This window comes from Poeciliopsis prolifica, unplaced genomic scaffold (assembly GCF_027474105.1).
Source record: "Poeciliopsis prolifica strain line A6 unplaced genomic scaffold, Auburn_PproV2 SCAFFOLD162, whole genome shotgun sequence".
NCBI classification, from domain to species: Eukaryota; Metazoa; Chordata; class Actinopteri; order Cyprinodontiformes; family Poeciliidae; genus Poeciliopsis; species Poeciliopsis prolifica.
Window position 1 is genome coordinate 256,039 of NW_026562537.1, and position 26,223 is coordinate 282,261.

Genomic DNA, 26,223 nt, shown 5'->3' on the forward strand with positions numbered 1-26,223 from the left:
GCTTCCTCTAAATACTGCCGGTACAGCTCGTTAGCGTTAGCAGAACTATTGTTTCACTAGTTTACAGTTAGCGCTCCACTAGCTAAATGTTTGTAGCTCTCTCTACCACAGTCATACCAAGTCAGGTGTGAGGTAATGCTAGTGCCTCATTGTGTTGTCCCACCAGGTGTTTCTGCGTGGACTGCCTGGACATCCTGGTGGACCCTGGGGCGTCCAACAACGCCCGGTATCAGGACCCCTGGCGGTGCTACATGTGCCAGCCGCTGCTCCAGTACGGCGTCCTGAAACGGCGCCACGACTGGAGCCTGAAGCTGCAGGAGTTCTTCGCCAATGATAAAGGACAGGAGTTTGTGAGTCTAACCGCTCAGTTTATCCTCCGGATGGGCGACACCATCTTTGTTTTGGTCAGAATGTTATGTTTACCTTCAAGGTTTAAAAGAAGGCAAAGTTCTGAAACGTGAAGTTATCCAACCAGCCATCCAACAGCCCAATTATCCATCCCTTCATTCATCGATTAACTGACCTTCAGTGTTTTTTCTCCTCCTTCTGCAGGAGAAGCCAAAGATTTACCCAGCAGTCCCTGCTGAGCAGCGAAGACCAATCAGAGTCCTCTCCCTGTTTGACGGCATTGCTACTGGTGAGGAACCATAAAGCCTCTTTTTACCCCAAGATTTACACTTCCAGGGACTTTTTGCAATTATTCTGGTATAAAATCTCTCCTTGTTGGGGGGGAAACTGAGGAACTTGCGTCCTAAAAAACTTTTTTCTGATTTATTTCCAATTTGATGTTTCTGTTGTTTCGTTTGTGTTTCCGGCTCCAGGCTACCTGGTTCTGAGGGACCTGGGCTTTAAAGTGGACCAGTATGTGGCGTCGGAGGTGTGTGAGGACTCGATCTCGGTGGGTGTGGTCAGACATGAAGGAAAGATCCACTACGTCCATGATGTCAGGAACATCACCAGGAAAAACGTAAGAAAAGGCGGGTTAAACGTAAAATATGGCCCCTCTGGTTGCACCAGAGGGGCCATATTTAACGAGTCCTTGGACAGATCTCCTTCTTTTCTTTCTCCAAGACACGAGCAGAAACGTTTGAACTCAGCTTGAAGGAAACATCCTGACCGGCTGGAACAATTAATTGTTATTAATCGATTGCTGAAATAATCATAAACTACTTTAGATATTGATTAATTGTTTATTGGAGTGTACAGGCTCAGAATTATGCCATTTGAAGAATAAAACACTTTCAGAACAATAATTAAGCCAGACTGTTACTAGATTCCTCAGAGCAAAGTATTTGTTTGCTAATTTAATGTTTAGTTTGAAACTGTGACAATTAGAAATCAGTGGTAAAAATATTACTGTTGTAGTTTGTGGCAGTTTTATAAAGTAGCATTTTGATATAAACCTCTTAAAATAGTTTTTCCAAACCATGTATATGGTTGTTGTTTTACTGTATTTCTTGGGTTTATGTATGAAATTGCATAAATGCATCTTGTGTCGTTTGTTTGATGGAGCTATGGATTGAAATTAGCATTTTGAAATCCAAAATTATTTGGAGATTAATATACAGTGTCCCATTTAAATTAAAGCAATCAATTAACGACTGTGACAGATTAACCACAATGTTTGTCTTGTAAACATTGTGGAGTTAACTTGCCTTTGTACTGTTAACAAACGGCTGGTGTGCCAACGTTGCTTCCGGTGTAATGCCTGAAGTCTAACACCAGGTGGTGCTGTCGCCTCAGATTCAGGAGTGGGGGCCGTTTGACTTGGTGATCGGAGGAAGTCCCTGCAACGACCTCTCCATCGTGAATCCGGCCAGAAAAGGCCTGTTTGGTTGGTGCATGTGTTGATTCCTGTTTGTAACATTTAGTAGTGTGTGAAAAGTATCTTTTTCTAGTACTTTTAACAAAATCTCTATAAAAAACACATTATCAATTACACACAGAGGAACTTCTGTTTTTAATGCTTCTTCTTAATCCTGAAAACACTAGACCCTGATGTGAGTCTGTTTTGCTGCAGGAGGAACAGGAAGGCTGTTTTTTGAGTTCTACCGCCTGCTGAGTGAGGCCAAGCCCAAAGAAGGAGAAGACCGTCCGTTCTTCTGGCTGTTCGAGAACGTGGTGGCCATGGGCGTCAACGACAAGAGGGACATCTCCCGCTTCCTGGAGGTCAGCCGAACGCATCCGCACGCTCTGGGCCACCACACTTTCAAATCAGGAGTTAGAGTTCTGTAATTATTAATTTATCGCAATTAATCAAAAACTATATAAATTAAAAAACAAACATTTTTGTTGAGAAATTCTTTGATAAATATAAATATGAACATTTTTTATATTTTTATTTAGTACGATGGAGTATTGGTGATACTAAGAAAAACTAAAATTATAAAACTGCAAAAATGAAGTCATAAATTATAATTATTGATCCATTTACTTATTTTTTTCTTCTCTTGTCAGGCATCTTTGTGTGTCCAAAAAACTATAAAAAATTTGATGTATTAGAAAATTATGAGAATAAATAATCCATAAAAATCCCTCAATATTAACACATCTCGCATCAGATGGGGTTAGCAACCTTTCCCATTCAAAAAGACACTTTTGCCTCCGATGCTACAAAATAAAATTCACCTGGAGATGCAAAAAACTATTTTCTTAATACACAAAATGTTTTATTATGAGAGCTAACAAATTACTAAAATTTATTCAATTTTCAGAATTTAAAGCAAAATGAATTTATTGCAAGAGGGAAAAGTAGAATTAGGTTTTTCTATAAAAATGGAAAGAATTAAGATAAACAGTTAGCATAGCTTGAAGTTAGCTAGTTTTAAAATTCTGTTGTGGATTTTAAAAACAGATTTTACATAAGAACTTCTAAAATGACCATTTATTGTTGCATTCAGAATGAAGACGTTTTGGTTTTGTTAGAAACCTGAGCTAGCTAGTGCTAGCTAACGTGAGCTAGCATGAGTTAGCTTCCTGGTTGTTATTTTAAACTGGGCTGAATGAGTTTCCAAGTCAAGATTTATACATTTCTGATGCCACTTTCCTTCTCTTCACGTGACACTTATTCCAGCTGACCTCTGACCTTTGTGTGTGTTTCGCAGTGCAACCCTGTGATGATTGACGCCATAGAGGTCTCCGCCGCCCACCGCGCACGCTACTTCTGGGGGAACCTGCCAGGGATGAACAGGTACGCAGGGAAACGCCTCGTTTCTCCTCAGACTTGCGTTTACGTTGATTGTAGTGGAACTGCGTGTTTCAGGCCGCTCTGCGCCTCTGGGATGGACAAGCTGGAGCTGCAGGAGTGTCTGGACCACGGACGGGTTGCAAAGGTCAGACATAAACACGTTAGTCGGGTTTTTACCTGCAGAGTTTTCCGCTGGGAGTTTGACGGCTCGTGTTTTCTGTCAGTTCGGGAAGGTGCGAACCATCACCACTCGCTCCAACTCCATCAAACAGGGGAAGGACCAGCATTTCCCGGTGCTGATGAACGGGAAGGAGGACGTGTTGTGGTGCACGGAGCTGGAGCGGTGAGCAGGAATGCCTCTACGGCAGGCCGTTTAGCATAAAATCACTTCCAACACTCACATTCCTCATAACAGGTTTATGACTAGAAATAAATGTAGTAGACAAAAAGTTCTCCCTGAAATTTTTGCATTAAATGATAATATTGTCATTTTGACTCCATTTTCTACTAATATAACAGTAATAATGACATGTAAGTGCATCCTCTCCAAGCTTAAAAAACTTGAATTTCTAATAAACATTTACCACCGGAGCTGGAAAACATTATAAATATCCAAAACAACAATAATTAAAATGTATATGAAGTCTTGGTAATTAAAATTACACTTTCAAATATAATAATCATTCAGCTCAGACAGGGAAAACAGTGCAAACTATTTATTACTGTTTTGTTTTATTTTGGATATTTGAAATGTTTCCCAGTTCCATTGTTCATGAGAAATTTACGTTTTCTTGAGCTTTGAGAGGAAGTACTTCCATAAATATGTCATGTGATTTAATGCTAAAACAGCCTGCCGTATAGACTCTTAATGCTTTTTCTAACTGTTTTGTCAGTATCTTTGGATTCCCGGTTCACTATACCGACGTGTCGAACATGGGCCGCGGCGCCAGGCAGCGGCTGCTGGGCCGGTCCTGGAGCGTGCCGGTCATCAGGCATCTGTTCGCGCCGCTCAAAGATTACTACGCCTGCGAATAAGCAGAAACCACAGGGACCTGAAGACGTCTCAGCCACTTTCGCATGGAGAGAGTTACTTTGATTTAAACCAGGGCTGCAGAAAAACCAGGGCGGCTCTTATTGGACGATTAAAAAGAGAAAAAGCCCATCGATTCATCCAGAATCAGAACCGGAGTTTATTAAAGTCCCTAAGAAACGATAAAACTCTAAACAAATCCACTTCGTTCTCATTATAATTGGTAAAAACAAAACCGACACTTATTTAAAAAAACCCTCCTTTATTTTCCTCATTTTTATTTATTTTGACCAATAAACTGAAGTTTATTTGTCCAACCGGAGTGAACAGAGTTGTTTTGCTCAACTTTGCTGGAAAAACACAAAATCTGACCAAGTATTTTCATCTAGTTTCTATTGCGAAAAATCTTTTTACAGTAAAAAAAATACAAACTTATAAGTAAGTTTTCAAGAGCTTTCAAATCAGTAATTCCTTAACATTGATGAAAAAGTTCTCACTCTAAGCTAAGTGCTCTGAATACGTTTCCCTCACACTTTATCACTACAGAAATATTGACCAAAACAAGCTCTTTTATGATTCTATGAAAGTTACTTATAAGTTATTTTTGTCTTTTTCCAAGTATACTAAGATATTTGCAATATAAATTACACTGAAAATACTTAAGATTTTGTGTTTTTGTAACAAAGTTCACTCTGATGTAAATAACAATAAATAAGTGGATAAACTTTAATTTATTGCTCAAAATAGGTAAAAATGGGGGAAATAAATTTGGTCCATTTGAATCTCATTCCCATGTTCAAATCTTTCCTAAAAGTTTCCAAAATGTTGTGCTCTTGTTAGATGTTTGGATTTGGAAGCAAATCTTCAGATTATTTAGAAAGTTTTCAGCGTCTGATTCTGTTGGATTTGATCTGTTAAATCAGCAAAAAGAAAATGTGAAACAGTTTTAAACCAAAAAGCTTACTTCGTGTTCTGCTACTGACTGCTGTTGGCTAAATGTTGTGAAACTTGTTCGGCCTTTTCGGGGAAATCTGCACATTTCTGAACATTTTGTACTGTATCCGCCAGAAACCTCTGAGCTCTACGTATTTTCCTGCCAGGTTGTGTTTGAAGTGACCTGAAATGTAAAATCTGTCACCAGATCCGTGTTGAAATCTACGATCTGCTCATGGTGCACGGTTTCTTTTACGTACTGTATCCGCAGAAAAAGGTTTACAAGACTTTGTTCAGCAGGAAGGATTCCTGTTAGACACTCAAGCCTTCATAAGAACACTTTTTTACCTTAGTTTTTTCATGCTTAGTTTATATATTTTTTTTTTTTTTTTATTAAAACCTCTCATCTTCTGCTTTAAACTAACAAGTATTATTAGTTTGCTTTGCTTTTAGAATATTATCCAGCTTAATGTTTCTGAACATTTTAGCAGATTTTTTAGGAGTTTTATGTCATGTATGAGAGTGTTTTTAGGCATGTAAACTAGACCATATCTGCAGAGTAGTTGCTGTATTTTTTGTTTTAACAGTATATTTTTTCATATTAACCTCGCCTTTAAAATCATCTCGGATACAGAGATCGAGTTATTTTTATATTGTTTTGCAACAGTTTAGAGAGAAACACTTGTACTACTTGTAGCTGCTTTTATAATGTTTTATATAATAAAAAGCAGCATTGCTGCACAGAACACAAACAGGTGTCAGTTCTTTTTCTTTAAGTGTTTTTGCTTTTCCACCCACTTTTACTCACTATTCAATAATTATTATGTTCAGCTTAAATTTTGTTTCATTTCTTCTGGCTTTAGTTGGCAGGAGTTCCTAAAGTTTTCAAATTATGTTTCAACAAGTTGTTTTAACTTATTTTATAAGAAGACTACTTTGTAACTGTCAGCCATCATGATAGGCAGTTGCTATGGAGTTGCTATGACAATAAACAAACTCAGAATTAGCTCTTGCTTTGTTCGTATCTAACTTATAAATAATATCAGTACATTACAACTATTTAGTCCTAAACTTTTTTTCCTAATGTACTTTCTTTTTGATGTTCTTTAAGTTGTGGACCATCTATCCTTTGCCTACCAAGATGGCGGTTGAATGGCACAAATCATTTCTGGTTCAAACTTGTGGGAACCATGTGTAACTGAAAAACAGATTAGACCTAAAAATTATAATTGAAAGACCTATTAGATTTCATTTTTCTTTTTAATCCTCTAACTTTCTGAGGCTTCTCTACCGCCCCCTGGTGGCCCTCCAGAGGGCCACGGCTCCCAATTTGAAAGACTGGGGAAGAAAGGATCTCAAGTAGCAGATTTGAAGAAGCCTTTGACAGAAAACTATCATGACCTGCTAACAACCATGAACAAATAACGTGTTTAGTTTTTAGAACACACTGCTAGTCCACCACATTTGCTTATGCTACTTTAAATCTCTGTCTGGTTGTACTGGTAGAAAGATGCTGAAGTAGGGGATATGAAGGGATGTTTTGAACTTCACTGCAAAAAAACAAATTTACCAAGCTTTTTTTTTTTTGTCTAGTTTCTTGTTCAAATACGTCAGCACACTTGAAATAAGACCAATTTATAAGTTACTTTTAAGCAACATATATGAGCTTGTTTCAAATAAAAAAATCATTATCATTGATGAAAAGTTCTAGTTTCACAGGTGAATTATTTCACTTATAACAATGTTATAAGTGAAATTTATAAGGTTTTAAGTGAAATAATTTACCAGTGGAACTGTTACTTTCGTCTAAGGAATTATTCACTTTAAATAAGCTCCTATCTTACTTTATTGTAGTAATGATGTTAATTGTGTAAAGAAAAATATTGCATGTCTTACAATGAAAGTTAATTTCATTGTCATTTCAATGTAATATTTTCATTTGGTCCTATCCAAATAAGTTGAAAATTGCTTTATCTTTAGTTTTTACTCTAGCTTTTTGGAACTAATTATAATAAATAATTTGAATATTTATATGGTTTACTGAAAAGCAAAATTTTGATTTAAAATAATTTGAATCATTTTTTTTGTTCGTACACTGGTGATTCACATTCCACGCCAGTGGGTGGCGGTAATTCTCCATATAAAACGGCTGCCAGCCGCCATGATACCGAAAGAATAAGAAACTGGTAAATGTTGATGGGAATATAGAGATTTGGGAAAGTAGATCTCCTTTCCAGCAGGACAGTAACCCTGCAGAATAATACAGTCAGAGTAACAATATTATGGTTGAAGCCTATTCACGATCCACACAAAATCTAAGCTAAACCAGACACGAGTATTTCTTTTATCCATTTAGTTTGAGCTGCTTTAGAAAGAATAAAATGGGCAAATTTCAGTTTTTTAGGTGTATAAATCTTACAGAAAATACCATAAGAGAATCTGAATACAAATAAATACCACATACTCTAATACCGTGTATCATCTTCCTTCTACGTCACAGTTAGGCTCTACTTTCCGTTTTCTCGACATAAAATTAATCTAAAATGAATACAGTGTGGTTTGCGGTTGTAACATTAGAAAAGTGGAAAAGTTAAAACGTTGAGAAAACTTTCGCGAGGCGTCGTTTGTGTTTGAACTGAACAGTAGAAACGGGGGGTTCGTGAATTATCATTTTTAATTGCCCTGCGGCCTTCTTGTCAAAAGGGGGCAGATCTTCATTTGTTTGCATTTATAATGCGCCTGTCGCAGTAATACGTTAACATAAACTGTTTCAGAACTCATTTATTGGGGAAATCGGAGTAAAAATGAGCTTTTCGAAACATTGGCGTTGATTTTAGCGTAGTCTGACGCCTATCACTTTGAATGCCATACATTTGATGTTAGCTGGAAGCTAACTACAAATGGCGTCTCGATATGAAAAAATCTAGAAAGATTTGCTCGTTTTTACGTACTCTGGTGTTCTAGCCAAAGGCCGAGAATTACTTTAGACACTGTTTAACGATCTACTTTGACAATTGTTGTCCATTAACCAACTATTATTATCTGAGCGGTTAGTACTAGCGGTCAAGCCGATAAAAGGTTGTGGAAACCTCGCAGTGGGGGACCGGGGCTTTGCTCCTCGCGGAAGGATATACGTTTTGGGTTCTTTAAAGGTTCGACGGCTGGAGGTAGCGAGGACGGACGGATCGGCGTGGTAAGTTTAGCTTGTCTTTTTTAGCACATTTCCCACGTGTTCAACTAAAATCTTAACTATTGAATACCAGATAAAATGTAAACACATTGACAAACAATCCAGCTTGACAACTTGGGCCGCTGTTTCATCGAAATGTAGCTACATTGTTTGGTTTGGTTCACTTAACGTACTTGTACGTAACCAGCGACGCAGAAGCTAGCATCCGATTGGAGTAAAGGGTTAATTCGCTATTTATTTATTTATTTATTTTACTTGTGATGAGATCCTTAAATTAAATATTTACGATGATCAAACTTGGTCAAAGTTATTCTCCGTTGTGTCCAAACCTAAAACTTTTACCCTATTCTTAAACATTCGAAAATTGGTATTTTATGACTGGTTGGTATTTTTACGTATTCTTCAAAACAATTTGAGGCTTGTTTGTAAAAGACTGAAACAAGTCGGTTTCAGTTATTTCTTTAGTGAATGGGCCAGTTGTGTTTTCACCATCGTTAGGTTCACGTTTAACCATTCTAAACTCTTTAAATGTTGATTTTCGGCCTTGATATTCCGGACCATTTAAATACTAGCTATTCGTAACTGCAGCGTTACAATCAGTTGTAATTTGATGACGTTTGTGTTGTTCAATGTTGTCATTTTTGTGTGATTGGTGAGCGACAGTTCAGCTCAGGCTTCATTGTTTCCTTTGGTTGGGTTGTTCTTACCCCGAACACCCCAACTTGCCCGGTTCCATGTTTTTAAAGCATGTCTTGGAAAGTTATTTGGATAGTTTGTATTGGCTGAAAAGTTACCCGCTTCAGCCCGATTGGTGGAACTGTCATGACGTCACCGCGTCACCACCAATTGGAGACGCGTAGGCTGTCAGAGGCGTTTAAATGACCCTGACTGGAGTCGGAATAAAATGGACCTTGCAGCAAAATTTAAAAAAATTCGCAATTCGCAGAAATGCTTATTTTCAATATAAATGAAATTATAATTTTTGTCATTTTTTTAGGTAGAAGATATTATTTCTTTCTTTATTTTTATTTTTTTTCTGGCAGAATTTTAGTACTTTTATCCATTCTAATTTTGCTCTTTCTTATAAAACAAATAGCCGTTTTTGATAACGCTGTCTTTTTGGGGGGCTTTTTACACCAGTTGACAATTAATCAATTATTAAATTGGTTGACAATTATCTAAACAATAGATTAATCACAACTAATAAGGCAAGTCACAATAGCAAATCTTCTGTTCCAGAAGTTATTAAACATTATCATTAAACAATAATGTTGTTTTGAAACAAATTTTCCAGTGATATAGTAGTTGCTTAATAATGCTTGAACACCTTCTCAAAGATGAACAAACTTTACATCCTATTGAACATTTAACACAGGAACTGGAATACATTTAAAAAATCCAAAATAAATAAACAAAAGAACAGAAACGACAAACAAAATAAATTCTAAAGTCTTTGTGAAACAAAATTGTCCTGCAAAAAAGGGGTGTTTAAGACCAAAATACCAGACTGAAGAGTTTTATCTCCCAGTTTTTGTCAGAAAGAGAGAAATGCTAACAACCAAATGGAAATTAATGAGCTTGTTTAAATCTATTATGTGATTAATTGATTCATTGATTTATTGCTTTTTGCAAAAGGCCTAATAATTAATGATAATCAATCCAATTAATTGTGTCAGTCTAGTCTGATGGTTTTGGTTATGATTTATGAAAGAAAGTTTTTCCATCACAGAAAATAATTTTTAAGAATAACTCTTCCTTTTTTTTTTTAGGTCCAGGTGCGCATTCGTCCCGCCTGCTTCTCCCAGGATCACTGAACTTCCTGTAAATATGGATTTTGCAGCAGTGAAAAACCGTCAGAGTTTGGATGTGATCTGTTTGATGTCAGAAGATGACGAGGACTTGATTTACATGTCGACGGATCAGAAACCCGATCTGAAGCAGGAGGCTCAGGTGAAGAAGCAGATCCAGCGCCTGGACAGGCAGATTTCCGCAAGCGATTTGGTGAACTTCATCAGAACTTATTTCCAGGATGAAGTTTACTCAGCGGAGCCTGAGGACATCATGGCAGCCGTCACCGACCAGCCGTACTGTGTTTACCTGTATGTCAGTGTGGAGCTGGGCGCAGGACGCAGCGCCAGCGTCCTGCTGATTGGATACTTCGATGAGCGTTCATGCCGAAGCGTGGTGAAGCTGCTGCACACTCTACAGATGAGCACCGACAGCGCCGACCCTCGCCAGCCGATGGACACGGACGCCATGGCGCGCGTCGCCGACTCGGACGCCTGGCTGCTGGTGGAGGCGCTGCGGAAGTACGAGCTGCCGCTGTCCAACCTGGCGGCGTTCTACTGCAGCACGCCGCAGCCGGGCTTGAGCCGGGTGTTTGTGTCACGGCTGCAGGCGTTCAGCCCCAAGATGGTGTCGCTCTGCAGCATCCCGGGGATCGCGGAGCGCGCCTGCCGGGCCGGACTCACTGCCGCCTTCAGCCACGCCGTCGACCTCATCACAGACGTCCACTGCCACTATTCCATCTGCCCGTCCAGCAACGACAGCCTGAAGGATGTGTTCGCCGACACCGGGCCGCAAGCCCCACAGTTTCTGTTCCTGGCCCACACCGTGCAGAAGATGGCCGCCCGGTGGCAGGACCTGCGGGAGTATTTTAAATCGCTAAATGAGGCAGAAGTGTCGATCCAGAGCCGTCTGCTGGACGACACGCTCCGGATGCAGTTCCTGTTCCTGTCCCACGCCTTGGAGCCCCTCAGAGCGCTGAACGAGCTGCAACGGGCCAGGATCACGGAGCTGAGCGAAGAGCTGCAGATCACTGCCATCCTGATGCAGTCCTACACTGCCAGCATCCTCCAGCCGCACGCCGTCGACCGCTTCCTCCAAGGGGTGGGCACCTGCAGTATCGCTTATAGGACTGGAAAATAAGTCAACAACAATTACATTGAAATGCACATGATCAATAGCAATACATAATACATCCCATTCAATTTACATAGCATGTTATTGTTTATATCTGGAAATTTTACTCTTTACCTGCTGCTGCTGGAGATCGATTCCATTAAAATGAAACCTGGAGAAGTTGGTATCATCAGTTCAGTTTTAAATAACTTACTGATATTTATTGGTGAAACAAATAGTGGAGAAAATAATAAAAACATTTCAGATAAAACTGTCAGTAGGCCTGGACAAAAAAATCAACAATATATTGGAAATAGACACATGAACCATATCAGTAGATAATGCATCGGACAGAAAATCACTGAACTCCAGAACATTCTGGGGAATCAGCCAATCAGCAAAGAGCGAGGCATCAACCCACTCATTCTTTGGTTGCCTAGCACAACCTGCTGAGTAACTTCCAGTTTAAAGTTTCTCCCTTTAAATGCTTAAAATAAAAAAACAACATGTAGACAGATCTGTGAAAAGAGGAAAGGTCAGCCCAGCAGTTTGGTTGCATTTCAAATATGTAAAACAAAAAACTAAAAGGAAAGTTTTTATGTCTGTGGTGCTGAATTCTGTCATGCAGTTTTTTAAAAATAGAGTAATGTTTAGCTATTTAATCACCATTTGTGACAAAATAATTTAAATAATTTAAATTTCTAAGTCCATGTCTTCCTGCTGCAGCGGGAGCTGGACCTGCTTCACGGCGACCAGCTGCTCCCCGTGGCCCAGGTCAACATCGGGCCGCGCGCGTCAGACTTCATGTGGGCCTTCGGGCCGAGCCTGGGGGAGCAGAACCTGGCCCAGTTCCTGAAGGACGCCCAGGCGTTCTACAGAGCCGCTCTTCAGAGTCTGGTGGAGAGCATTCCCAGCCCGCTCGGAGACGTGACGCTCAGGAACATCGGGCTGATACTGAAAAATCCAGAACGCATCACAGTAAGAATCCCACCATCCTTTACTTCCTGGACCCTAGAAATACTTCTGAACTGATTAATCTCAATCAATCGATTATTGAACCAATCGTCTACCAGTATTCAGAGTGTACAGACTAAAACTTTAAGTTTGCTGAAATAACATTTGAGAGCAGTAATTAAACTGCACAATATAAATAGATTTTGCATTTAAGAAAAAAAAAAAAAACTTCAATTTTTTCCACCCAGAACTCCCCAGGTGCCAAAGTTTTAGCTTCATCTGGTTCAAATTTTTTAAATTCTCCTATTAAAGACTTGCTAAACAACCAGCAGATCACCATGCACTGCAGGAATTATTATTTTGTTTGTGTTTCATGTGGCCCGTCTTGGGGAACCTGAACATGGTAAATCTTGCTGTGATTGTCTGGTGAACGCTCTCTCTCTGTCCTGCAGGAGAAGCATTTTCCCTGGGAGGTGTTGTCAGTGATGGCCGTCCAGCTGGGGATCTGCGCCGCTGGGCCTCCAGAGGTGAAGCTGCAACGCAGCTGCTGCGATTTCAAGAAGCTCATCCAAGAATGGAGCAGCAGTGGGGAATGCAGCAGCTGGGTGAAGGTAAGAGGTCAAAGCTGGGAAATTAAATGCTGAATGTTTGGGTTGTTTGTCCACGACGCCTCAGAAAGATGGAAAATTCAGAATATTTTGGTGAAAAGTTTCAGATCAAACCAGCAGTCTCTGCTGTTGTCTGTGCAGATCTTGAACAAAATGAAACCGTGGCCCACTCTGCACAAGCTGTTTCTGACCCTGCTGGCGCTGCCCAGCTCTCTGCACCAGACACAGGTGTTTGCTAAGGTGAGTTGTAACATGGCTGCTGCAAAAAGCCATATTGAATTCACATTTAATTAAAGAATGGGTTGGAGGTGGCCCGAGTGAGCAGGATGAAGTGTTTAATACAGGTCCTGTGTTTGTAAAGAACTTTAACTTCTGCTAAATACCATGTTAATATAGCATTTCAGCATTATCTTCCACAAAATACTGTTTGTAGTACGCTTTAGCATTAGCTTCTCCTAAATTCTAATGCTAAAGCGTTTAACATTAGCTTATGCTAAATACTGTACTAATATAGTAATTTAGTGTTAGCTTTCACTAAATACCATGCTGGTATATCACATGGGTTTTGTTGGTACATCGCCTTAGCATTAGCTTCTGCTAGCTACTGTGTTGGTTCAATGCTTAACTCATGTTTATTGTTACTGTAGGGTTAGCGCGGCTAGCATTATAGTTTGCAGTGCCCACCACTGGTTTTCTTGTCACTGCTGTGAAAATCTGAGTTGTGTTTTTTCCTCTCTGAAGGCCTACAAGAACCTGAAAATCCCTCCCTACAGGGAGAAAACTCCCGTGGCCTCACCACACATGGAGGTTTGGGGACGACAATCGCCAGTCGGTAGGAAGAAACTAGCTGCTGTGGAGGCTTTCAGCTGCCAGAAAGTCACAGTGAAACATGAGAGTTCATCAGAGGACGAGAAGAGTCCTGCAGCGAAGCCTTTAATATCAGAAGATGAAACATAACAGGAGTGTGGATGAGATGGACTACACAGACAATTCCTCAGGTAGGACTCCCCGGTTTACCTGAACTTTAGCTGGGTCCGCTGTAGCTCCATTAGCTTACTCTCTGGCTGGGTTTTGTCAGATGTGATTGACATCACAGAAGAGCCCGTGAAGTCTCCGGCTGGCCAGCGGACGAAGACGAGTAAGACGATAAACGTGAATATTTTCTACATCTTTCTGCTTTGCTGCAAGTCATGCTCATTTAGTGCTGCTTAGCAGGTGAAGGAATTCATCAAGAAGAGTTTATCTTCATCGTGACGAGCGATGAAGAGGATCTGATCTGGGATACGACAAAAAAACTACCAGCTTGTGAAGAAAAATCCATTGTAAGTGTATTTCTGATGAACATGGGGAGCATTACAGAATGTCAGGGGTGCAGATATGTACAGATTAGTCAGATTTAATAAAAAATGTTTATCATTGAGCAGTAAATGATGGTTAACTAATTTTTGCATTTTAATTTTATGAATTTTGTGGACCACCATTTGCAAGAAGTTGTTATAGGAGCTACTTCTCAGAGATAAAAACGTTTTTAAACGGTTAACATAGGAGCTATGTTGGGATGACTTTCTGAAGGCGAAGCCTCAGAAATAACAGGAGCTTCTTAAAGAGACAGAGACCCCATTTCTTTTCCGTCATGTTTGACATAAAATATTTTTATAACAACTGAAGGTAGCATAGACACTTGATGGTGCTGTAAAATGGCTGTAATTCCTGTGTTTTTCTGTAGGGGGAGCTGGTTTGGGGTCAGATCGAAGGTTTCGCCCCGTGGCCCGGCGTCATCATTCCGTTCAAAGACCAGGTCCATCTTCCTCAGAAGAGGATGGTGGAGTGGTACGGCCAGAGAATGTGCTCTCAGGTCATTGTTTTCCGCCTCGTTCTTACTGGCTGGCCATTTTTCTGCAGATGGTAAAACGTCCGCCATGTTGTCTCCGATTGCAGGTCAGTGTCAGGTCTCTGAAGCCGTTTGCTGCGTTCGGCCAGTATTTCTCCGCCAACTCCTTTGCAACCCTGGTCACCTACAGAGAGGCCGTCCTCTTGTCGCTGCAGGTCCGTATCCTAAGCTGCTCTAGGCGACTCTACAGACTAGTGGCAGCTGCTGGGTGTGAGAGACGTTTTCAAAACATAAAATTTTGTGGTCGAAGCATTTCCGTTTGTGTCCTGCAGGAGGCAGCGATGCGCTGTGGGAAGAAGTTTCTCCTTTGCTCCAGGACAGCGAAGAGGTTCTGAAGCAGTTTCTGGACTGGGCGTTCGGAGGCTTTCAGCCGACCGGTCCGGACGGACTCAAACCTAAGCAAGGTGCAGCCGCGTGAATATTTAACACTGGAACTGGAAAACATTTAAATATCCTAAGTAACTAAACAGAAACAACAAATCAAATGAATTATGAAGTCTCTGTTAACAAAATTATACTTCAAAACAGAGCTGGTTGAGACTGAAGATTTTATCATCCAGTCTGTAGTAGAAAAAGAAACAATAAATCATGCAAATCGACTCAAGCATGTCATTAAGCTCAGTTTGATATTCAAGATTATTTAAAAGCAAATCGAATTGAATCAGTAAGCATGCATGTGGCAACGGTAGAAAGGAAAAACTTCCTTTCAACAAGAAGAAAAGTCCAGCAGAACCAGAACCAGAAGCTCATCCAGATAAACGGCTGGTTGAGTTTATCTAGGGCGCATTGATTCCTGCAGCAGAGTCTTCACAGGTCTGTCCTACAAATCAGCTGCAGCTGATCCAGAAGCTGTGTCTGTGTGTGTTTTCCAGGTGTTGTTAAAACATACACCAGGCCAAAGGTGAAGAAGAAGCTTTTTGAGAAGTCCAACCCAACTCCTGCCTCCTCCACCCCGACGGAGAACAAAGTCGGCATCGAGATGAAACACGTAGCCAACTTGCTCAACAGACTGTCCTGCGCTTCCGGAGATTCGCCATCCAGCTCCAAAACCAACGGAACCAACGGAGAAACCGGACCGGGTTCTGCTGGAAAAAGGTCCAAACCTCCGACTCCCTTCGGCGGAAAGCAGGGAAAGGAAAGATCCCAGATGGAGAAGGACAAGTGGGACACCGAGTGGGACCAGGTGAAAAGCAAATGGCAGAAACAGAAAGTCAGAGGACGGAGCCTGAAGAAGAGCTACAGCTGGCTGTCTGGAGAGGATAACGACATGTCGCCGGACTTTGTGCCACAGAGGAAGAGGAGCTACACCAAAACATACAATAAGGTCAACGTGACCAGCGGCGTGTACACGCAGCCGGACCAGAAACTCAGAGGTATCGACTGACAGTCGCTCCATGGTAGATCAATGGGATTGTTGGTAGTTATTTGACTCAATGAAGGAAGTTTACGTCCAAGTGGAAGTGATTCTAAAAACGTCCTCAGAGCTTAAAGCTGATCTATTATTCTTCCTCGATCAGGTTCTATGGCCTATACAAAACACATTCATTACATTTTGTGCACAAAATCATTCTTAGATACCGAGATTTAAGTCTGAATTTGAGATTCTTTTAGAGTCTCTGTCACTTTAAATCCTAATAAGCTGCTGACCACGCCCCCAAATTCAACATGTACACTTGTTCGTGAAAATGGATGAGGAAACGTATAACCGTACATCTTAGAAAAGCAGAATGGAGCCTCCTGCACAATCAGCAAGAATGCAGCAAGTAGTTTCTGGGTGGTAAGTCAACAGCTAACCACCAGTCTTTTCCAGCAGCCATTGTACAGAACATACAGTGGAAAAACCAGCTGAGCAAACATGCTGGAACTCAGCTCAGGTTGCTAGGTAACGGGCAGAGTTCCGCTGGCGTTGCTAGGTAACGGGCAGAGTTCCGCTGGCGTTGCTAGGTAACGGGCAGAGTTCCGCTGGCGTTGCTAGGTAACGGGCAGAGTTCCGCTGGCGTTGCTAGGTGAAAGCAGCAGCTCATTTGGATTTAAAGTGACAGAGGCCCTAAAACTATAGGACTATCCTAACCAAAGAAACAACAGGTCACCTTTAAAACGAAAGAACTGCATAACAGTAAAATGAATGGAGTTAATTGCAGGGCATGTAATTTATTGCACTGTAATTGAAAACAGTATTGCAAGCAATATTGACAAATAAATGTGATTGTCAACCTCTATAGGCTAAAATAATATTATAGCAAAATAACATTCCACCAGCGTTTTAATATTCCCAGTGAAATCAGAAGTTAAAACATCACTGCCTGTTTTCAGTTAGTTTTTACAAATTAAACTTACATTTTTTCCACCAAATTCTGTTTTTAATTATCCACAGTTCCTTGCAGAAACCATTTCTAATCATAGCTTTAATTAACAAAACTTCAATAGATAAATGCAGTATATTGAAACTTATTTTAAGCGTTTTTGTGGCAGGAAGCTCAGTAAACACGCGTCTTCTTCTCCTGAAGCGAAGGAGGACTTTGCTAAGCTAACATTAGCCCAGATGGTGCGCAGAGCAAACATCCAAAGAGTTTTTCTTTCTCCTGTTTCATAAACAAAACAGATGAAGAGTGGTTGTTTCCCATTATTGATCAAATGATCTCTTCACAGAGAAGACCATCAATCAGATCCTGGACTTAAACCTCGATATCGAAGGTCGGTGCTCGCAGTGAGAGTTTATCTGTCGTTCTGTGAGTCTAGTCTCACGACTTCCTGCCGTTTGACCTGCAGATTTCTGTTTGTGCTGCGGAACCAAAGAAATCCAGATTTCCCACCCGCTCTTCAAAGGAAGCCTCTGCTTGAAGTGCAAAGTAAGTTCCTGCTGCAGCGGAAAATATTTTAAACCAGTGGCACAAAAATTTTTTTTTACAAACTAACTGAGTAAAGATGGCGCCCAAACAAAACTGGTGTCTAACAGGGGTTTTTGTGCTGCTGTCACTTTAAAGATGTTAATAAAAAAGTTTCCACAGGTCATCGTCAATATCTTCAAAGCAAAAAAACCTTTTTGCTGCACAAACATTTCACACCTTTGTTGTTACATTTGGATAATGTGGTTGACTTTTTTAACTTTTATTAATATCTTCAAAGCAGCACAAACAAACATTTTTGCTGCACAAACGTAGTCGAGATGATTGACATCAAACTTGTCAGGTTTTTTTTTAATGATGGCAGCAAAAACAAAAATATTTCACACCAATATTTGGATAATGAGATTGACTTTTTGACCTTTTAAAATTTCATTAATATCAAAGCAAAAGCAGCACAAATAACATTTTTGCTGCTCAAAGGTAATAATGCCCCGATAGAAGTCCGGCATTATTGTGCCTCTGCCTTTATATTAGTAGAAAAATGTCTCAAAACGACAATATTATCGTTTATCGCAGTAACTTCTGGAACAGTTCATCAACATGTCTGCCTCTGCAAACTGGGAATATTTAAAAAACAAAAAGGGTCAAAAGCTTCTTGATTCGTTGATGAGTTTTCATTTGGTGTTCATGCAGCAGTCCAAATTAAAGCTTTGATTTAAAACTCTCTGCCTCTGAAGGATAACTTCATGGAGACGCTGTATCGCTACGACGAAGACGGATACCAGTCCTACTGCACCATCTGCTGCTACGGCATGGAGGTCATTCTCTGCGGACACGACGGCTGTCACAGGTTGGTCTCCGTCATCCAGGCACCCCGTGCAGAGCAGGCGGTTTAGTCTCGGCCCGTTTGGTCTGCAGGTCTTTCTGCGAGGACTGTCTGAACATCCTGGTTGGTCCAAAGACGTTTGACTCTCTGAAGGTCGTGGACCCGTGGATCTGTTACCTGTGCCAGCCTCACCAGCAGCACGGCGCGCTGGTCCCCCGGGAGGACTGGAGGTTTCGCGTCCAGGAGATGTTTGCCAACAACAGCGCCATGGAGTTTGTGAGTGTTCAGCTGATGGTGAAAGTGTGACAGCGCCCTCTAGTGGTCCTCCTGCTGAAGATGGGGCTTTATATTATGTTATACCTGGAGTGTTGCTGCAAAACGCCTGGGTGGACTTAGCCCCGCCTCCGAGGCGCCGCTCCTCCCAGCTCCTTCAGACTAGCCAGCAGCTATTAGCAAACAGCTGAGCTCATCATCGGAGCTGCTGCTCAGAGCGACGCTGGTAAAAAGTCAGTCAAATTTCACATATAAAATATTTTTTTAACAGGTGAATGCAGCATAGTTACATGATTGTGCTATAAAATGGCCAAGAAAACACATAATACTGTTTAACAACTTTTCAGATCCGACCAATGACTTTTGTTTTTAGAAGAAACAAATCTTTTTCTCAGAAAATAGCAACAAATATAGAATTATTATTACATTACTATTATTATTATTTTTAAAACGTGTCAAATTTAGTGACCTTTTTAGCCCCCAAAAATAAAAAATGTACTTTTATTGACAACTGTTGGTTACCTGGTTACTTTGGGTTAATAAAGTATGTCAGTTGTCCTATAAATGTTTTACTTTCTGTTACAGACGTCAAGCCAAAAGACGTCTGCAACTTTTCAGTTTGGCTCTTAAAGAGGGAACGTTTCTTTGGATTCTGTGCAGCTTGAAGTTTTTTGTTCTGTTTTGATGTGTTTTGATGTGCGACCCGATCTTGGTGGGATGAGGATGTGAACTCAAACTCCTCAGATTAAATAAAGTTCATGGATATTAGCTGTGTGTTGCTGATGCAGGAGCCTCATCGGGTCTACCCGTCTGTCCCCATCAAGATGCGCCGACCTCTGCGGGTTCTGTCGCTGTTCGACGGGATCGGAACAGGTGAGCCTCCGGACCGGCAGACCAGACGGTTCTGATCGCTTCAGCACCATTTCTCTAATTTCTTATATTTTGTGTTCTTGGCATTTTTTATATTTTTGTCATATTTTTACCGTCTGTGTCCTTTGTGTTCGTTTTCTTCATTTTTGTGGTTTTTGGTTTTAAATGCTTCTTCCTTTTGTTTCTTCATATTGTTCTTTGTTTCCATATATTTATTTGTGTTTTTCACATTCCTGGTTTTCAAAGTGTTTGATGTATAACTTTATTTGTTTCGTTTTCTGATTCGTTCTCATTTTCTATTTGAATTCTTCATATTCTTTAAATTTGTAGTTTTCTATTTGTTTTGTTCCTCGTATATCTATTTTTAATCTTCTGTGGTTTCTGTATTCTTGTTCACATTCATGGTTTTTGCTCTTTGTGTTTATCAAATTTTAATATCATCTGTGCTCTGTCCTTCCTGCGGCAGGATTGTTGTTGTTTTTTTGTTCGTTTTATTAATTTTTCCACCATCTCTGCTCCACACCCGAAGGTTAGACTTTGCAGAACAGAAACTGGACGTGAACTGAAACTGAATTTCACTTTTCTGGTGTAATCTTTGTACTTTAGGGAACATTAAACTAAAATCCAAATGGGTTTTTGTTCCAGTGAATTGAACCAAATCAAATGAACATTTTTATCTTCACGTTGTTTTTCTCAGGCTATTTGGTGCTGAAGGATCTCGGCCTCAAGATGGAGAGATATGTCGCCTCCGAGATCTGCGAAGACTCGGTTGCCGTGGCAACCATCAACCACGACGGAAAGATCATCCACGTTGGAGACGTCCGATTCGTCTCCCACGAGCTGGTGGGTTAAATCCGCTGCTTTACTTTCCCTTTTCTGAAGAATAAATTTAAAAAATGTCCAACATTTTCTGGTTCATTGAAAAGCGACTCATTTAAATGAATTTTATTTTGAAATTCAGCTGGAGAAGTGGGGGCCGTTCGACCTGCTGATTGGTGGAAGCCCCTGCAACGATCTGTCCATCGTCAACCCGCTGAGGAAAGGCCTCTACGGTACAAAAATACATCCATTTTATATAAAATACATTACTTTCTTTACATAAATATTTATTTATGTTAAAAATATACTTTTGCATGTTGTACAAAAATAAATATTTTTTGTTTATTTAAAATAAAATATATTTTTTTGTTTGAAAAAATAATTACTACTAGTTTGAGTCCTAAATTCAAAACTATGAATCTGTTACTACATTGGTTGACAATTATTGCAATAATCAATTAATTACGATTAATTGACTTAGCCCGTTGTTTCTATAATAGTTAATGAAAATAACAGAATTATTCTTAGTAGATAATGTTTAAATTTGACTTTATAAAATCATAAAAATCAAAACCAGAAGTTTTGATGTTTGTGGAGCAGAAAACCTTTGACCTGGTTAATCTGACTGCCTGTTTTATGTGTTCTCCTCTCAGAGGGAACCGGCCGACTGTTCTTCGAGTTTTACCGCATCCTGCAGATGCTGAAGCCCAGAGAGGACGACGAGCGGCCGTTCTTCTGGCTCTTCGAGAACGTCGTTTTCATGAATACGCACGACAAAGTCAACATCTGCCGCTTCCTGGAGGTTTGCTTCACGCCTGCTGGCGCCTGACCCTGAAGCCTGACCCTGAAGTGATTGAGGAGCTGATGGTTCTGTGTTTTTGCAGTGCAAGCCGGTTCTGGTGGACGCGGTCAAGGTGAGCCCTGCGCACAGAGCCCGATACTTCTGGGGAAACATTCCTGGGATGAGCAGGTGAGAGAACAACGGCTCTGTTTATTAAAACTGCCAGAAAAGCTATAAAACCACCTGTCCCAGAGGACAGGACAGGTAAAAACCTGGCTCACCTGGCCAGGTTTTTATACACAAACAGTTTAAGTTTAAATGGGAATCTTTTGATTTCGGCTCTGAAACATTTCAAGCTTGTTAAAAATAACTATATATGTTTTTTTTTTTCTTTTTTACAAAAACATTTCTTACAAAAAATATTTTTGTAATACATTTTATAATATTTTTATTTTTTTTAAATAAAATATCTGTATAAATATATTTTCTGCAGAAAATATATTTTATTGTTTTTTGGTATTTTATACCCCAAAATTTGGGAGGGGCAAAAGTATATTTTTTTATTAACATTTGGTTTGTAAACACTTCCAGCTAATTTTGTAAAGTCAAAACTACTAAATCACTCAACTGGTAATCTAGAAGAATAATTATTTCCATTAAATATTATAAAGAAACCAAGGGATAAAACAATTATTTGATTATTGAAATAATTATTAACTAATTTAGTGATCGATTAATCATTAACTGGAGAATATGTACTGGGAAAAAATACATTAAAAAAAAAGAATAAGATACTTAAACCCGTGACTGATCCGAAACTCGTCAGGCCCATCATCGCCTCCCAGAACGACAAGTTGAACCTGCAGGACTGTCTGGAGCTCGGCAGAGAAGCCAGGGTGAGAAAAAACACATTTGTTCTGCTTCCATTTCCGGCAGAATAAACTCACGACTGTTGTTGGGGATTTTATTTCCAGGTAACTAAAGTGAGAACGATCACAACAAATCCAAACTCCCTGAAGCAGGGGAAGGACGTGTCTTTGCTGCCGGTCGTGCAGAACGGGAAAGAGGACATCCTCTGGATCACCGAACTGGAAAAGTACATCAAAAGCCCCATTTACCTGCCGTAGGACAAAAAGCTGCTGGCTAATGATGACTAGCATTGGTTTTAGCTGTTATCAATATATCACGCTAAATTCAGCGCAATATGTAAATAAATCAGATGCAGTGCTTTGCTACTAACTGTCAACACAACAACAACTAGATAACCAGGTCAGGAAAAAATGTAAGGAAAAAATAGAGAGAGGAAGGTAGTTCTGTTATGCTAGCATGACTATGACAACCATAACATGTAGATGTGCTGTGGAATCCAATGTGTTTCAGTTCAGTTAAAAAAATGCAACCTAAACACCGTGTGAAGCAACCATCGTTTCGCCTTCCAGCGTTCTGCACATGTGCAAAATTTAAAGACGTAAACAATAACATGCAAAGGCTCCACACTTCTTCTTCGAATTGTTTGTTTTTGATCTTTTCTGTATTCGTTGCTTTCATATTTTCGTCATGTTACTTCTTTACATTCTTTTTGTTCTTCAGATTTATTTTGTCGTAGTTTTTGTTTTCATCTCACACTGTGTCATGTAGGATTAAATCAATATTCTCCAACGTTGGTTAGAAACAGATGCCACCTTTACATGAACTAAAGCATGATTTTTCCCCTCTTTGCAGGATCTTTGGTTTCCCCAAACATTACACCGACGCGAGGAACATGAACCGGCAGCAGCGGCAGAAGCTGTTGGGCAAGGCATGGAGCGTACCGGTCATCCGTCACCTCTTCGCCCCGCTGAAGGAGTACTTCGCCTGTGATGAGCTTCCCCCCATCAGCGCCTCGGCCACCAGCACCGCGCTGTCCTCGCCCAACTCCCCGGACCTGCAGCAGCTCCGGTAGAACCGGAGCTGTGTCACGGTTCTGTTTCCCGTATGGGAACGCAGAACTACGTCGTGAACATTGGGTGAATGTGAATCACTAACAGTTATTATCTTTACAATAAGTCTGTTGCTTTTCTACACTGCCATCCACTCAGTGCTCCAAATTTTAACTAAATAATCTCAATATTTTGTGCAATTAATCATTTAATTCAGCTTCCTCTGATAGGCAGCTGTTCTCCTCAGGAAATCTGTATGAATGCATCAGTTTAACAGTTTTTAAGACGGTTGAGAAACTTTATGGTTGATGAAATGTTTCGGGGCTGATTTGCAGAATGTGAATCGTGATGCTTTTTAAAACTACTTGACTGTTTTTATAATACTGTAATATTCTTGTGTTGCTTTTTAAAATTCTTTGTTGATTTGTGGTTTTAGATCTTTTCATATGGAGGACTGATCCTGCCAAAATTAGCCAAAACCTTTGGAGAAAAAGTATGAGTTTGTAAAGTAATTACACCAAATATTACAACCCAAAAAAAATTTTTAAATGCAAATGAAAACTTTCCCAACTTATCTGATTACACAATGCAACATTATAAATATAAAAATATTTTATGACTATAAAAAATAAGTTGGGAAAGTTATTTATATTTTTTTAATGCGATATTTGACACATTATCAAGCCATTTATTTATTTATGTCTTTAGTGCCAATTTTGGCAGGATGAGTCTTCCATACTCTGATCGTGGTTTAATGAATAGAAAAAAAACAACCATTTTAAGATGGTAAATCTGCAATTATGGAGTGATGGACAGTTGTGGTGCATAAATCGACCTCAGTGTTGACCTGCGGTGCCTTAAACAAGCCGCCCGCTGCCGTTTACCTGTAGATCCGTTTGGGTCATAACTAGTTATAAACTGAGCCAAACATTAAGAAAAATGTTTAAATGACTTTATTTCAACTGCTGAACCCCAAAAAAATCTAACAAACATCCATTTCCTTTTTATTTCTGTGAATTTTATAATCACGGTTTGATGCATTTCTACCAAAATCATGTCGATGCACTTTCATTTTTTTAAGCTGGTAACTAAACCGAATGAGAGAAATAGGAATAAGACGACAAAATGCACAAGATGTTCTGAATATGTTAAAACCCTCTAGACTCAACCTGTTTGTGGTTCCAGTAGATTTAGTAAACATCTTTTAGTTTTGTTCAGCAGGATAAATTTGTTATTAAGAGTATTTAAATCAATATTGGAGCAAACGGAACAATCACCAAGTAACAGAGGAATCCTCCTTTTTAATTATGTTTCTTACTAACTACTGTAATTTAGCTGCTTTTTGTCATCATGATTCATTTTTAATGGAAATTATTGGAAATATTGTCACTGAAAGAACCATAACGAATGAAATTGAAAAGTTGGTTCCAATGTTTACATTTGATGCTTTCTTGTTTTGTTTAATGCCGAAAGTCCTGATTAGTGGGACTGCGATCCGTTTATTGGTGGATCTTTTCTTGTGAAATATGACCAAAGTTCATGCAATGCTCTTGCACGTTACCCCAGAGGGATTAAATGCTTGTTGGCTGTGTGAAGGTTAAAACATTTACAAGAACAAAATACTGTCCTGTTTGGCTCTACAAATGCTGTTAGTATTAGGAATAAAATTTTGTAAACATCTCAATTTTCTTCTTTTTCTTATTTGTGACTTTGGATAAATCTTCATTCAAATGTCTATAAAATGCAATAAATTACTATCTATTGGGGTGTTAATACATAATATTAGCTATTATGTATTAGCCATGTTCACCAATACTGAATGATGTAAGTCAACGTGCTGCTGGAACCATTTACACATCCAGTATCAATATGCCAACATTAGCTTCGTACTTAAAATAAGCATTTCAGACAATTTTTCATTTATTAGAGAAGTTTATCCTACTGAATGGAATAAGTCTATACATAAACATATGAGGTACCAGAAATGACTTTGTACACAGATATTAATTAATATGCTGAATGGACTAATTTTGTGTTAGTCAATATGCCAGCGATAACCTTCATCCAATTCCTAGTATCAACATAATAGTGACTAAATATGACTTAACTACTAAACAGAAAAGCTTAATATTATCTAAATACTAAACAAGCTGAAGTGACTTAACTAAATAATTTTAAAATTACTTCATTTTAAGCGTAAACAGAACAGGTTAAAATGATTTTACCATTAAACAGACAATCTTAAAATGACTTTACTATTAAACAGACAATCTTAAAATGACTTTACTATTAAACAGACAATCTTAAAATGACTTTACTATTAAACAGACAATCTTAAAATGACTTTACTATTAAACAGACAATCTTATAATGACTTTACTATTAATCAGACAATCTTATAATGACTTTAATATTAAACAGACAATCTTATAATGACTTTACTATTAAAACAGACAATCTTATAATGACTTTAATATTAAAAAGACAATCTTATAATGACTTTAATATTAAACAGACAATCTTAAAATGACTTTACTATTAAACAGACAATCTTAAAATGACTTTACTATTAAACAGACAATCTTATAATGACTTTACTATTAAACAGACAATCTTAAAATGACTTTACTATTAAACAGACAATTTAAAAGACTTTACTATTAAACAGACAATCTTATAATGACTTTACTATTAAACAGACAATCTTAAAATGACTTTACTATTAAACAGACAATCTTATAATGACTTTACTATTAAACAGACAATCTTATAATGACTTTAATATTAAAAAGACAATCTTATAATGACTTTAATATTAAACAGACAATCTTAAAATGACTTTACTATTAAACAGACAATCTTAAAATGACTTTACTATTAAACAGACAATCTTATAATGACTTTACTATTAAACAGACAATCTTAAAATGACTTTACTATTAAACAGACAATCTTATAATGACTTTACTATTTAACAATCTTAAAATGACTTTACTATTAAACAGACAATCTTAAAATGACTTTACTACTGCACATCCAAGCTTTAAATTTATTTACTACTAAAGAAGATTAAAACGATTTAACTATTAAACAAACTATGCAAATGTTGTGAATAAACACAATCAGTGCCAGTTGTAAATATAAACAAAGCAAACTTAAACACAATAATTGTAAATGTTTTAAGGTTTTAGGCAC

General features: G+C 38.9%; 2 protein-coding genes across 2 annotated transcripts in view; both read left to right on the forward strand.

The window, feature by feature from the left end:
• Positions 1-6,039, forward strand: part of LOC129356255 (DNA (cytosine-5)-methyltransferase 3B-like) — a 38,041-nt gene extending 32,002 nt beyond the window's left edge. The window contains exons 15-23 of the mRNA XM_055025857.1: positions 167-350; positions 553-637; positions 822-967; positions 1,744-1,834; positions 2,021-2,169; positions 3,105-3,190; positions 3,263-3,332; positions 3,412-3,530; positions 4,081-6,039. Coding sequence (XP_054881832.1) covers positions 167-350; positions 553-637; positions 822-967; positions 1,744-1,834; positions 2,021-2,169; positions 3,105-3,190; positions 3,263-3,332; positions 3,412-3,530; positions 4,081-4,222 — 1,072 coding nt within the window. The 3' untranslated portion in view covers positions 4,223-6,039. The remainder of the gene's footprint in view (positions 1-166; positions 351-552; positions 638-821; positions 968-1,743; positions 1,835-2,020; positions 2,170-3,104; positions 3,191-3,262; positions 3,333-3,411; positions 3,531-4,080) is intronic.
• Positions 6,040-8,277: 2,238 nt separating this feature from the next.
• LOC129356256 (uncharacterized) lies at positions 8,278-24,417 on the forward strand. Its single transcript, XM_055025858.1, is given in 26 exon segments — positions 8,278-8,343; positions 10,110-11,229; positions 11,968-12,219; positions 12,648-12,806; positions 12,945-13,043; positions 13,545-13,631; positions 13,747-13,801; positions 13,882-13,941; positions 14,016-14,125; positions 14,530-14,658; positions 14,742-14,849; positions 14,967-15,006; positions 15,009-15,098; positions 15,567-16,067; positions 17,344-17,388; positions 17,464-17,543; positions 18,278-18,390; positions 18,459-18,642; positions 19,428-19,512; positions 20,207-20,352; positions 20,471-20,561; positions 20,982-21,130; positions 21,213-21,298; positions 21,936-22,005; positions 22,084-22,205; positions 22,832-24,417. Coding segments are annotated over 25 exon segments (4,143 nt in total). The 5' UTR covers positions 8,278-8,343; positions 10,110-10,167; the 3' UTR covers positions 23,052-24,417.
• Positions 24,418-26,223: the final 1,806 nt, after the last annotated feature.